At 47.8% G+C, this 14942-nt stretch overlaps 1 protein-coding gene across 4 annotated transcripts in view; it reads left to right on the top strand.

The window, feature by feature from the left end:
- Positions 1–14942, top strand: part of ASTN2 (astrotactin 2) — a 749503-nt gene that overhangs the window by 716165 nt on the left and 18396 nt on the right. The window contains exon 21 of one of the 4 annotated variants that reach the window (XM_079789928.1): positions 11547–11646. The exons of the other annotated variants lie outside the window; for them this stretch is intronic. Within the exon in view, the coding sequence (XP_079646054.1) occupies positions 11547–11607 (61 nt within the window). The 3' untranslated portion in view covers positions 11608–11646. Of the gene's footprint in view, positions 1–11546; positions 11647–14942 lie in introns of those variants that run through there. 4 annotated transcript variants of the gene reach the window in all.

Here is a 14942-nt window from a genome sequence, read left to right as displayed (position 1 = left end):
TGAAGGACATGTGGGTCTGCACTCTTGGATGTGAGTGACAGAAACTCACAGTTGCTTCTCAGAAAAAGTGGAATATATCCACTTAAGGAAAGTCCTGCAGGTGTGCTGACGGCAGCCCTGGAGGGGTCCAGGAGTCCAGATGATAGATAGCTAAGGACTCTGTTTCTTTCTTTACTCCACTTCCCTGAGCACTGGCTGCATTCTGGGGTGGGTGTTTCTTAGACGGGGGAGTGGATATGGACCTCGGCAGCCATGGGCTTTGCTGATCCTTTATGCCTGTGATCTCAGACACACACACACACACACACACACACACACACACACACACACACACCCTTTCCCTAACATCCCTATCAACCCCCAGGAAAGGATTGTGGTCGCCTTGCTTGGTTGGTGTCACCACTTATATAGTGGGAGGCGGGGACATCAGACAGACAGTCCTACCCAAATCACAAGTGGAGAAATGGTTCTCAAGTGGATGCAGGCACCCTGCTCCCAGCAAAGCAGGAGGAGAGGCTCGGTAAGGGAAGCAAACTCAACCGAAGCAAACATGGTTGTCCTCAGTGTACCATCTTCATTCCATTCCACAGATGAGGAAATAGGGGCTCAGAGGGATGGAGCCCAGAGCAGGGTCCATGTCAGGGTCTTTCTGATGCCATCAGCCTGGATCCCTAACTCCTGTGCTGTCCTGCCTCACTGAGGAAGGCGAGGAGGTGGGAAGCCCCACTCAGGCCCGGCAAGCAACCCCCCAACAGGGGACTAGGCAGGGAGAGTCAGGGAGAGAACAGACTGGTGTGAACCAGAAGCAGGGGCTGGAAGCTTTCACTGAACAATGAGGCCCAGGCTCGTTGACAGACAGCAGAGAGAGGGAAGGTGGGTGGACTGGCCAAGAAGCAGGAGAGCAGGAGTGCCTGGGTGCTGCCTAGTCCTTGGACCCATCCAGACCTCCCGGGGCTGCTTCCGCAAGAAGGGACAGTTTTGTCTTCCAAGTCAAGGTGAACGCAGCACCAGGCGGTCTGGGCCCAGCAGTTCTGTGCGTGCGGCTCTATCACTCCGCCACCACGTCTGTCCTTGATGAGAAAGCCCCCTCCCCACCCGCCCGGCGAGCATCACATTCTCTGAATGTGAAATGTGGGCCATACACCCTGCTTTGTCTTGCTTTCAAGGTTATTTTTGTAATAAGCTTTGCAACGTGTGAATTGATGGGCGTCAGGGATGGGCTCATTTGTTTGCTTTAATCATGAAGACGAAAATAAAATGCAAAAAGTACGGAGACGGTGTAATGAGCCGCCATGCAGGATGGAGACCTGTCAGGATGCGGTCGCATTTGCTTCGGAGCCCTTTCTGTTCTCCTGACACAAACTAAAACTAAACACACACCCGAAGGTGACGGTCTTGCCCCCAGCAGTCTTACCCTGCTCGCCCCTTCCTCCTAAGACACAGCCACAATGGTGTCTTAATTTATCCTGGTGAAGTGAGGTTTTTCTTGTTTGCTTGTCTGTGCGTTTGCTGGCTTTTCTGCCTTTTCATTTCCTTGGCCTCACGTGTTAGCTATTGAAACCGCAGCTGCTTCCAGCCAGCACTTGCAGCTTTTGTTATTATTTGTTATTAATATTTATTTCATTTCTGTAACAGCCATGTATTTAAAAGTCAGGTACAGAAAGTCCCACTGGGTCTTATCTCTCTGGGAACCTTCCTCCCTCCCCTTTTTATGTCAATACCTGTACAAATAGAAATAAATATTTTAATAATGTATTCTTCCAATCTCCTGCTTACGCAAATTCTTACGTCTCTGAGAGCTTGTCCAGCCATGGCGAGGTCTTATCGGGGCCGGATGCCCCAACTGTGCCCAGCCAGGCTGTGTCCTTATTCCGGTAGCTCAAGGTTCCTCAGGCCACTGTGTCCAGTCGAGCGCAGAGGCTTATCTTCATGGGCAAAGGGAGCTGGTTGGCGGCGGTGGCTCTGAGATATTAGACAAGGGCTGTGTGGGGTCGCTGGAGTTCACAGCCGTGATCAGACCTGCTGGCTGGGCAGGGAGGGGCCGCATAGTGGGGAGTGTGCAGCCCTAGGGGTGGAGGCCACAGACCTGGGTTTGAATCCTATATTCTGCTGCATCTCGGGCAGGTGTCCCGCCAGAGTGACTGGCAGGCTCTGAGCCTGTTACTGTAGCCTGCACCCGGGGGGTGGGGGGTGGGGGGTGGGGGCACGAGACCGGCACCTTCCTCGCAGGTCCCTTGGGAAAACAGGGGTCCGGCATGTGGCATCTGTTTGCCTGACTCTTACATACCAGGCATGGTGGCTGATGGGAAGAGGTAGTAAGGTGGGTTGTATGGGCGAGCAGAGAACAGGATAAAGTAGCCCAGCAAGCATCGAAGGAGTGAGAGGAGGAAAAAAGCATTCAAAACAGAGCAAAAAGTGTTCGGTAGAGAAGCTCTCTGGGAACCCCACTGATAGTCTATGCCCAGTGGAGGTGAGGCAAGGTGACACCTTTGGGGAGGGCACCATACTCTCGGCGCCCTGCTTTGTCCCCACTGTGAATCTGCATCCCGCCTTGGAGGCAGGGGGCCTGGGGTCAAATCCTGGGTTTGCTTTGAACTTACTGTGTGACCTAGGGCCAGTTGATGGGCTTCTCTGAGCCTTACCCAAGGGTTGAATGAGCAACTTGACCAGACTCTGTCCTGGTGCAATATCTCAGCACGTGAGAAGCTTTGAGTTCACCCTTGGAGCTCAGGACTGACATAGGCAAGGCTCTCCTCAGGGCTTCCTGGGCAGCTGCCCAGCTCCCCTGCAGTCCCTGCTCTGTTGGGAATCCTGCTGAGATATCACCAGGCCAAGTCCCGTGTGCTTGCATCATCACTAGCCTTTTATTCGCAGCCTGGATTGCATAGTCGATCTTTAAGTCATGCTGTATGCACCACCTAACTTTACCTCTGTTTTTCTGGCCATTCTAAGTTGGAGAGGGGAACAGCTCCCAGCTCTCACCTAAGGGAGGGCTTTGCCAGCCCCCTTACGTCTACTCTGAGTAGTTCTACCAGCACCTAATTCCCTATCCTGTCCTGCTCACCATTGGTTCATGTGGACATGTCTTACCTGTTCAGTTGTCTTTTGGATTAGGACTGATGTGTTGCTCATTCATTGGTGCGTGGGGGATACTGGGCAATACAGAGCATGCAGACTTGGGGTCAGGTGGGCTCTGGGATTGGAAATTGCTCTGCCACTGACAGCCCATGTGACCCAAGGATCTCATTTCTGCTCTCTGAGACTGTTTCTTTATCTGTAAAGATCAATATAGATAATATGATCTACTACTTAGGATTGTTGTAAAGAGTAAAGTAGATATTATATCGCCAATGATTGGCAATGATGATATGCACATATGAGATAGATAGACATCTTGTCTGGTTAAGTAAATCAGGAACCCCTTGGGAGGCAGGTTCTGGGTTCTTAGATTTCTTTTTAATCTATTCTCACATAGTGTCCTCTGGGGCGTAGGGTTGCTGGGCTGCACCTGCTTGTATAATAGCTTCAGCCAAGGCACTTGGGTGGACATAGGTTTCCAGAAATGCTGTAAAGTGAGCAAACAGCTGTTCAAATCGACAAGAGGGACTTGTCTTCCTAAGTCTTTGAACTTGTGAAAACTGTGATTCTCTTCTCCTTCCCTCTCTCCACATCCTCTAAACCCCAGCTTTCCAGGGCGGAGCGTGGGGAAAAGAATCTGCCCTTGCCCTGAGTAATGAGCATGTTATTTCTTACATTCTACCCCCAACTCCCCCGACACATGCACACACGTGCATACACACACAAGCACACATACAAACTATGCACAGACACATGAACATTCATATCTATATCTTTATATCTATATCATCATTTATTCAATAACTATGTATTGAATACTCACCATGTGATCTAGCACAGTTTTGCCACTGGGGATAGATCAGTGATTAACTTTAGTTATTGTGAATTTTATATTCAAGTGGGAATGACAAACAAAAAAATGATAACAAACAAGAATATGATATAATATATTTGAAGATCATAAATATTATGGACAAAAATGGAGCTGGGTAAGTGGTATTCTAATGCACTCTAGGTGTAGCAGTCGGGATGTAGTTGAAATCTAAAAGGGAACCTGACGAGAAGGAGGCACTGGCATAAAGATCTGAAGGAGGCGAGGGAAGAAACTGGAGAGAAAACATCAGGCAGAGGGAGGAGGCCAGGCAGGTTGCTGGGAGGATGCCCGAGGTTCAAGGTGAAGCCACGCTGGATTGAAACAGTTGTTTGTTTTTTATCAAAGAGACAGAAAATGCAGATGAGGATCACTAAAAATAATTATTCTAACCATGGATGGAGCTGTTAGCATCTGTCAAGAATTTGGCTGAGGGCATATTCTCTACTCTGAGGAGTCCTAGCCACCCTGTGCGGCAGGTGGAACTGTGTGTATTTTATTGACAAGGAAGCAGAGGCGGGAGGATGTGAAGTACTTACCTGGTGTCCCATAGCCCATGAGCAACAGAGATGATATTTAAACTCAGATGACATTTAAACACGCAACTCTGCCCTAAGCTCGGCATCGTACTCAGGTTTGGAGCAGTCCTGCTGCCTTCCTCAGACTCCTCCTACTTTTCCAAGTGCACCAAAGCCACCACGACCTACCTCGTTGTCCATCGGAGGTCCCTGTTTTCCCTTTAAGTAACGCTTTCTATTCCATGTGCAAGTACGGGGCTAGGGGTGGGGCAGAAGGTGTTTGTTCAAACTCAGAATTCAGAAAGCTACAGATAGAAGAGACCCAGGCACCAATTTTCTTCCATGACACATTAGGGAGGCAGGGTCCTTTGAAGCGGACATAAATTGTTGTTGTTTTTAATAGAGCTTTTTGGATTTTTTTAGATCTAATTAACATACCTTGAAATTCACCCTTTGAAAGTATACAATTCTATGGATTTTAGGATATTCACAGGGTGTGAAACCATCACAGCTAATTCCAGAACATTCTAATCATCTGAGAAAGGAACCCCATACCCATGAACAGTCACTCCCATCACCCCCCACCATCCCCAGCCTGGCAACCACTAATCTACTTTCTGTCTCTAGAAATTGGCTTATTGTGGACATTTCATATCAATATATGGTCTTTTCGGCCTGGATTCTTTCACTTAGCGTAATGTTTTCAGGGTTCAGTGAAATTGTAGTGTGAATGAGGACTCTATTCATTTTTATGGCTGAATAATATTCAGTTGTATGGAAATACAACATTGTGTTCATTGTGTTCATCCATTCATCAGTTGGTGATCATTTGAGTTGTTTCCCACTTTTTGGCTATTAAAAATAATGCAGCTATGAAAATTTGTGTACAGGTTTTTCTATGGGCATGTTTTCAATTCTCTTGGGTATATTCCTAGGAACAGAAATTTTAAAGAGATCCTTCCCCATTGAATTTTCTTGGTGCTGTTGTTGAAAATCAGGTGATCATAAATGTCTGAGCTCATTTTTGGACTCTCAGTTTTACTCTGTTGATCTATGTCTATCTTTATATCAATATCAGACAGTATGGATTCATGTAATTCTGTAGTAATTTTTGAAATCAGAATGTGTGAGTCTTTCAACCTTGTTATCTTTTCCAAGATGATTTTGGAGTAGCTTGTCAATTTCTGCAAACAAACAAACAAACAAACAAAATAAAAACAGCTAGAATTTTGACAGGGATTGTATTGAATCTATAGATAAATTTGGGATTATTTCCATTTTAACAATGTTAAGTCTTTCCACCCATGAACACAGGACGTCTTTCCATTTATTTAGATCTTTTTAAATTTCTTTTGATGATGTTTTGTAGTTTTTAATGTATATATCTCACAGTCCTTCTGTTAAATTTCCCAAGTGTTTTATTCATTTTGATGCTACAGTAAATGTAATTATTTATTAATTTTATTTCCTGATGGTCTATTGCTAGCATATTGAGATATAGTTGACTTTTATAAATCTTTTAACATATAACCTTACTGGATATTTTTAGATCTATTTTTGTGAATTCCTTTGTTTTTCTATATACAAGATCATGTCATCTGCAAGTAGAGGTAGTTTTACATTTTCCTTTACTAGCTGGCTGACTTTTATTTCTCTTTCTTGCTTAATTGCCCTTCCTAGAACCTTCAGTACAATGTTGAATAGAAATAGTGAAAGTGGACATCCTAGTCTTGTTCCTGATCTTAGGGGGAAGCTTTCACTGTTTCCCATTAAGTAGCTATGGGTTTTCCACAGATGCCCTTTATCACATTTGGGAAGGTCCCTTTATTTATAGTTTGTTGAGTGTTTTTTGTTTGTTTGTTTTAATCATGAAAGGGTGTTGGGTTTTGTGAAAGTTTTTTCTTTGTCTATGGAGATGATCATATAATTTGTGTCCTTATATTCCATTAATACAAGTGTTATATTGGTTGACTTTCATATGCTGAATCTTGTGATAAATCCCACTTGGTCATAGTGTACCATTTTTTACATGTTATTGGGTTGTGTTAGTATCTTGTTGTGTCTGTATTTATAAGGGATATTGGACTTTTCCTGTGGTGTCTTTATCTGGTTTTGGTATCCAAGTAATACTTACTGGATTTATACAATTTTACTTTTTTGGAAGAGTTTGTGAAGTGTTGGTAATTAATTGGTGTTAACATTTGCTAGAATCACTGGTAAATTCATCTGGTAAAAGAAGGAAGGTCCACGGGGAAGGATTTCACCCAAGGTCATAGTGTTGACCAGGGGGCAAAGGCAGGGGAGCCCAGGGTTCAGACCCATCTCAGCCAGTGTTCACTGTGTGCATTGTCTCTGGTTCTCAAAATGTAACAGATGAAGAAAAGGAGGCTCAGAGACTTGGTGGGACTTCCCTACACACCCAGTGGCTGAGCTTATGGAAAATAATGGCCTTATTGCTTATAACACCCTCTGGAGCATTGCCTTTGCCCAGGGGGTTGATTTTCAAGACACATTATCCTCACATTATCTTACATGGGTACCATGAATAAGCATGACCAGCACGATAACATTTACCGTACCAAGCACTGTCCTAGGTGTTTTCTGTGTTCTTTCTCACAACAATCTTGGGAGTCGGGTTTTGTTGACTTCCTTTTATAGGTACGAAAACTGAGGCTCTCAGAGATTATAGGAATAGGAAATGGAGACCTGATACAAATTGAGCCCTTTCGACTCCAACTGCAGGCTTGTTCTTTCTGCCCACACTCATCCCTCCACCCACGGGAAAGCACAGCTCACACAGGATGTGGAGACTGAGCTTAACTTGAACTAAATAAGAATCATCCTGCCCATAGTGTTCCCTAACTCAACGTCCAAGAGTAAATCCAAATTGGTGGCCTCTGCTTGGCCTCCTCTCCTCTGGACGTGGCTTTGGCAAAACACAGTCTCAAAAGGCACCATGTAGGAAGAGAGAGACCTTCGAGTCAGACACGGGGTGAGGAGAAAGGGGGGTACGGGTGATGGTGTTCCTGTACTAAGAACTCCTTCTTGTCAAAAGTTAGGAACATGGAGTTCATCCTCCTAATAAACTAACCTCCTCTGAACTGTGACTCAAGACCCCGTTGGGACCAATGAATACCTAATAATTCTATCTATTTGGAAACAGCACTGGACTTTGAGTTAGGAGACCTATGCCGGCGCCTGGCTGAACTATATCCGTGCAGTCTTTGGAAAAGTCAATTCAAATTTCCATGGCTCACTTGCCTCCTTGTAAAATGGATTTAATAACACACACTCCTCAGGCACTTATAAAGAGAACAGAAGACGACTGTATAAAAGCTCCCAGGACTGGGTCTGATACAGAGTAGGTGCCCAGGAAATGTGTGTGGAACCTCTAAGCCACTTTCACATCCATAATGACCATTTGGTCCTCATAGCATCCCTGGGGGGTTATCTAGAGGTACCTGAGGCACAGAGAGATCAAACAGTCTGGTCAAAGCCACATAGCTCGTTAACAACAAGATTAAACCTACAAGTCATGCCCTCTGTCTCTCAATCCAACATACTTCCAAGTTATGCTTTCCTGCAAAAAGTTTCTGTAACTGAAGTCACTTGAAAATTATTGGTTTTTATCTGAGTTTTAGAGTCTGTCCAGTACACAATAAAGATAAGAAAAAGGCCACAATCTGCTTTAAAGATCCCAGGACTACAAGTTGAAGTAGAATAGTCAGGCATTCCATGCTTAATTCATTCCTTGACTTGAAACCATAAAATTAGTCTTTGTCTGCTTTGTCCTAAAACAACCCACCAAACAATGAACACCCTCCAACTTTGTGTTACTATTTTTTCCCTGAAAATAAAAAAAAAGGGAAGAAGGGGATGAGAAGGGGAAGGGATGGAGAAGAAGAAAAGGAAGGACAAGGACAAGGACTGCTGTGAGAAGCCAAGTAAAGTGCTAACCTGGATTTTTCTTTCAAGAGGGGTCAGGTTGTACTTGGCAGGTGAATGAATGAACTAGGACAGGTCATTGGCATAGTATTTGTATATTCAAATCCTTTGGCATGTTCACTCCTTTGAGGCTTTTGGGTGGGGAGGGTAAGGATCATCAACCATTTTTTTAATAGGAAAAATTGAGATTCTTATAGATGGTTGACATTCCTGTGGGGTATAGCTAATAGAGGACCCAGGTGGCCTGCATGTCCCATGCTTAATCTGGTGTTTTAAAAAAAGGAAGGAGGGACACACCTGAAGCCAACTTGGGTGGGGGCAAGAATACATTTTTACTGACGTGTTCGTAGCCCTGCATCCCATTTCTTGTGCACTTGACCATCTCCCTGTTCTTTTGTGAGCTCCCCGAAAGCAAGGACCACACTCATTCTCCATGAGAGTGTCTCCCCTGCCTAGTGAAGCGCCAGGTGCCTAGCGGAGTGCCAGGCGCCTGGCAGGTTTTCATTGGTACAGACACACGCTGCTGTGGTAACCACTTACTCCTCACTCAGGTATTGGAGATATACCCAGCGTGCTTTAATTGTAAGTCAATTTGTATTTATTTAATTTTAAATGTCAACCATCCATTTCTGAATTCTTGGCACTGTGAATTTTAGGGTGCTGCTCATATCTCATTGAATTTTGGGGACTAGGGCAGGGAGAGCAGTGGGTATCTAGCCCTGATTCTAGATTGCTCTTGCCTGTGCCCGAGCTTAGCACCAACCTTGGTTTCAGACTTGGCCCCCACTCAGAGCTCTCTTTGCTGCCATGCCCACCAACATTATTTGCCTGTTATAGCTCATGAACTTGGAGGGGTTGAAGGGAGTGCCAGTCGGGGGAGCTGATGTTTAGAGTCCGAACACAGACTGACTCACCTTTGTCCCAGGAAGGGTCTCCCATGCCTCAGACAGGAAAGGACCCGAGTCCTTAATACCATGGCGTCCTCTCTGTGCTGGGCACTGGAACTCAGTATTTATCTTGGTAGAAAGCATGGGTTGTTGCCCGAGTTGGGAGATACGAAGGTTGTTTTTTTGAGCCTGGAGTGGGCGGGCTGCCTGTGGAGCAGGGCAGGGGTCCATTGTCAGGTCTCACTTTGACACTCCTGGACGAAAAGAGAAGAGAGGTGTTTTGCCTGGTGACAAGCACCCAGCTGGGGAAAACGACATGGGGATTCTGGCAGCCGGTCCATACATACCATCTTCTCAGTGCCCTCATGCCCAGGCTGGGAAGGCCAGGGCAGTGCCCAGGGCCATGCTGCTCATTCAGTGTCTGAACCCACCTGGAGTTCAGATCTTCAGCAGGTGGTTTGGGCATTAGACCTGGAAACAGAAGGGCTTTGTGTCCTTGGACAGTCACCCGAACTCAGGGAGCCCATGCGTAAGACAGGAATGATTTCTAACACTGGGATCAAACGCGATAACATAAGCAAATGATCTGACATCAAGTGCTGTCCAAGCTCTAACCACGGTCAACACACTTCTCTCTGCATTTTAGGCATGTGGGCCATGTAGTCTCTGTCGCAGTTACTCAGTGCTGCCACTGCCTTGTGAAAGCGCCCACAGAAAATACACTTTAAGTAAATGAGTTTGGCAGTGGTCCATTCAAACATTATTTACAAAACAGGCAGCAGACCCAGCCTGGCCCATGGGCCACAGTGTGCTGACCCTGCTCTAGATGCATCAGTCATCATTGGTGACACAACAAATGACCTTAACATTTAGCGGCTTAGGACAACCATTTGATTATGCTGATGGATTTTGTGGGTCCAGCATTCAGACAGGGCACAGCAGGTTGGACTGTCTTTGCTCCATGAAGTCTGCGGCCTCAGTTTCAATGCTTGAAAAGTTGGGGGTGACTTGGCTACTTGGGCTGAAATTACCTGAAGGCTCCTTCTTACATCCATCTGGAGCCTGGGCTTGGATGGCCCTAACACGAGGACCCCTGAGGCACCTGGAGTAGCTGTTCCATGTGGCATGGCTTCTTCACACTGGGATGTCTTGCACAGAGGCTCAGGGCTCCGAGCGAGAGTGTTTCAGCGAGCAAGGTGTCGCATAGCCTGTTAAGACCCAGACTCAGTAGTCACCCGATGTCTCTTCTGCTGTATTCTGTTAATCAAAGTGCTTGTGAACTTACCCACATTCAAGGAGAAGGGACATAAAGCATCCTCCGCCTCTCAGTGGGAGCAAGGTCAACGAATTGGGGGAGGAGCTCATTTTAAGACCATCATAGAAGAGATTAACAATTTAAGCACGCACGCAGGTGTGTTTTGAGTTCTTTATCCCACTAATATCCCTTTGAAGGTGGTAATAGTATCATCCACAGTTTAAACCTTTGCACTCGCTTGCTTTTTTCTCGATTCCTTTATTCTAATGCTAACCATGTCGAGTCACACTCGACATCCGAGTGCAAAAGGTTAAAGACAAGAAACACTGAAGAACGGAGAGGTTCTTTAACTTGCCCAAGGTCATAAAGGTCATAGATGGTAGAACCAACATTTGAACTTGGGTAGTCAGGCTCCAAAGACTGTTCTAACCATGCACACCATACCCTGCTGCATTGTGGTCATGGAACGAGAATGTTCTTTCTACTCCTCGGGCAGAGCAGGATTCAGACCCCGAGTCTCTGGAATGCTGGGGGCCTAGCAAGTTTCCCTACTAGCCAATAATCAACTACAAACATTCTTACGCACCTGCTCGGGGTCCAGACTGTTCTGTGCACCATGGGTAGGAAAAGGGAAGAGGGATGATACTCAGTTTTGTTCATAAGAAACCTAACGTATGGGGGCAAGGGGATTGAATTCTGATTTAATTCTCACAACCCTATGAGCTAGAACCCTTCTCCCTACTTTACAGATAAGGAAATCAAGGCCCAGGGTTAAGTTGCTGCTTGTCCAGTAGCTGATGGCATTGAGATTAGAACCCAGAGCCATCTGACATTCAAGCACATGTTCTGTGCCATCTGCTGTGATAGAGAAAAATCTGGAATGGAATACCCCGTCTCTTTCTGAGGGAAAATCCCCCAGGCCCTGGGAGAGTGTCAGATCTAGCCTGTTGCTCAGAGGTGATCCTGGTTTCGTTCTCTCACTGTGGTGACAGGAGACCGAGACCCAGAGGAGGGCGGCCGGGTGCCCCTGGCCATCCAGCTCCCCAGCCCTGAGCCGAGCCTCCACGCTGTGCTGGGAACAGCCTAGAGGGGAGTGATGGTGGTTGAAGGGGGCGGGGGGGGGGGGCAGTGAGGTTGTTTGCCAAAGCTGGGGGTTGGGGGATGGGGGCAGAGCATTTTACAAGACCAGGGCTTCTGGCCTGGAAACATCTGTTTCCCTTCAAATCAGCGAGGAGACTTTTGCCTCCCCAGAGTGCCTAAATCATGTGGCGGCTGGGGAAGAGCAGGCGTTGGCCTGGAGACTTCAAACGCATTCCCCCGTACTCTCGGGACCGTCCTGACGTGGGCCTCAGGGGCCCTGTCTCGGCTCTTACCCCCTGTCAGATCCGTGAGAAGCTCTCACCGCCAATTAACTTCTCAGTTTCATTCTCTCACCCCTGCTGTGCGCCGGGCCTGGGGTCTTTGATGAGACCAACAGCAGCTTCCTCCCCACCCACCTCCTCTGATGTCCACCAGGACAGCTTGCTCTGGGTGAGGGACTCAGGCCCTGGGCCGTGGCATCCTAATAACACTAGTGAGAATAATGCCCACAGCCGTCTCACATGGAGGGTAGCACAGGCCGGGCATCATGGCAAGCACTTCCATACCACATTTCATTCATTCCAAAGAGGACCCCACACAGTGGGATTTAATAGTATGATTCCTATTGTGCAGGTGGGTAAACTGAGGCAAGGTCTCACAATACGCAGGGAGCCAGAAGTTAAAAACCACATCGCCTGATTCCAAAGCCATGCTTTTCGCTGTTCCCCTCTTCTGTCTCCTGTCACGACCCTTCAGTGTCATCACATTTTGTTCCTATTACAGATGGAAAAACTGATTTCCAGACAAGGGAACCACTGCCTCATAGTTGACCGAGGCACTCATTCAGTCATTCATTCATTCTGGGAAGTATTTGCCAGGCACCTCATGGTTTAGGTAGCTGAGTCCGGGGTGGAGGTGGATAGGGGTGGGTCCTGAAGATACTCACCTACTCATGGGGCAAGAGACAGGTGTATGGGCACTGGCCTGCCCAGGTGGCATGGGTTCTCACAGGGTCTCTTGCAGGGAGAAAGGCCTTCCGGAGGAGATGAGGTTTGATTGGTGCCTCCAGGACAAGGTGGCGAGGGTCCGGTGGAGAAGGGAAAGGGTGGCCCCGACAGAGGGTACAGCACGTGCAAAGGCAGAGGTGGAATCCGTGTTCTAGAGTCATTTGCAGCTGGATATGATCCTGCTGTGGGTCAGAGTTGCAAACAGACTGGTAAACGAGGCTCGATGGGTGGCCAGAGTTCATTCGCAACTCAGTGATGATTACTGTTCCGTGAATGGACATGATGAAGTGGCACTAAGGGGCCCAGGTAAGGGGTTTAGACTTTGTCCTGAGGATGTTGGAGAAACATGGGCCGATACTTTGCGTTCAAATAGTCAATCCCAAGGCACTTCCCCACAGGTTGAAATCCCAATACACTAAGCCCTCTTGCCTTTAGGCATCTGTGCAGAAGCTGGGACGGGGACTCAGGTTTTCAGCCACCTTGGCCAGTGTTCTTTCTCCTGAAACAAGACCAGAGGGAAAAACAGCGAGGGTTCGAGCCTGGAGCGCCAGGTTCCTACGTAGCCCAGTGCACGTCATCCTCAGAGCACCTCTTTTATAATACAGGTGCCCCAGGGGTGCAATGGGACCAAAATCAGCCATCGAAGAAACACAAGGAGGAGTTAGAAAAGCCAGGGTGGGTCCTTGTTCGAGTCTTTTTCCTCCCTGGGCCTCAGTTTCCCCACCGTGACATTAGGATGTGGCGTTTATGATGGCTCTGGAGTTCCAGTTCAAATTTCATGGCTCTCGGCCTGTCCCAGGGGCAAAGAGAAAATGAAAGACCTGAGCAGAAGGTAGCTGGCACCCTGCTGGATCCCTGAGAAACGCAGAGGTCTGGCTTCTCCCTCTCAGTCGCTCGCTCTCCCCGCTTCTCACTCTGCTCTCCGGGCGGGCGTGGACGTGGGTCTGTTTCTCTCTCTCCCTCTCCCTTTCCCTCTTCCTTCTCCCCATCAGAGGCCTCCGCACTCTTCCCTTCACAAAGGGCCCCCGAGGCCCGGCCTGGTCCCCTAACAGCTTTCAGATGTGTCTCTGGAACAGTTCTTCAATTACAGCTGAGACAGGCAGAAAGCGTATGGCCTTGTGACTTTTGACCCAGGCCTGTGAGGTTGACATCTTCCTCTTTCTCCACCCCTCTGCCCCTGCCGGCAGGGTGGCCCAGGCCGCCTCCATCCTGGGCCTCCCCTGATACATTCGGTTACTCTCATAACACAAACAGTCGCTACCTTTTAGGGAGCGAGGATTGAACCAGGCCTGTCCCAATCATTATATCGTTGAGTCCTGATCCGCCATGTGTGAGATGTGGATAATGTCACCCTATTTGACAGGTGCAGAGACCGAGGCTCAGGGAAGGTGAAGGGGAAAGCAAGGATTATCCCCAGGTTTTATAACCTAAAAACCTGAGACTCCTTCTTCCCAACATACCGTTATTCATGCTGCCTGGCTAAGCAGAGAGGTGACCCTGGACCCTCTCGGTGGAGGAGATGTATTGCAGAAGCACCATGGAAACCTACATAGCCAATGGGAAAGCAGAGTTAAAAAGAATCCACCTCCTCATGTCTGGGCTCATTCACAGAGGCCACTCACTGCAGCCTTTAATGTTTCCCTCCATTGAAACGCATCCCCTTCTCTCCCACTCAAAGAAAGCATTTTTCAAACGTGTACTGTTGCACAAATAAGTGCTCTTCTATGGTCTTTATAAAAATCTGCAACTTACAAGCCCCTTCTCACACATCCTTCCGCATGGTCCTCCTTGAGACAGCCTCGCCCTGTTCCCATATTGTTGAGGCAGAAACTGACACTGAGAAATGAGATGTGGCAGGCTGGAGTCCCTTCATTTACTCAACTACTTACTACATGCCTACCATCTACACAGTGCTGGGCTCCATGCCGGGGCGCGGCAGTACCCACGCTGAAGTGCACACCCAGGCTGGGGCTTGGGTCCCGCCTCCTCCACTTTCTAGATGGGTTGTTGTATAGTAAGGACTTACTCAACGTTACCCAACACTGTCCTGACCGCCCCCCCCCCCCCCCGCCCTACTTTGCTACTTATTTCCACATCCTGACGTTCCTTTGCGATCTTGCTTTCAGTACCTCCCTCTGCAAGGTTTCCCAATCTGAACTCACCTTGCAGAGCCCTTACGTTTCATATCCATGCACGCTGCGCTGTGAGGTGGACAGCAGCCTCCTGTCACCGACGCCTGATGCTGTAGACGCGCCCCGCCTGCGAGTCACTTAGTAGCCATCGGGTACCAGATCCACTGCC

Source organism: Cnephaeus nilssonii (genome assembly GCF_951640355.1).
Source record: "Cnephaeus nilssonii genome assembly, chromosome: 14".
NCBI classification, from domain to species: domain Eukaryota; kingdom Metazoa; phylum Chordata; class Mammalia; order Chiroptera; family Vespertilionidae; genus Cnephaeus; species Cnephaeus nilssonii.
Note: the sequence above shows the minus strand (reverse complement) of the source record. Positions and strands in the feature narration are given on the sequence as shown.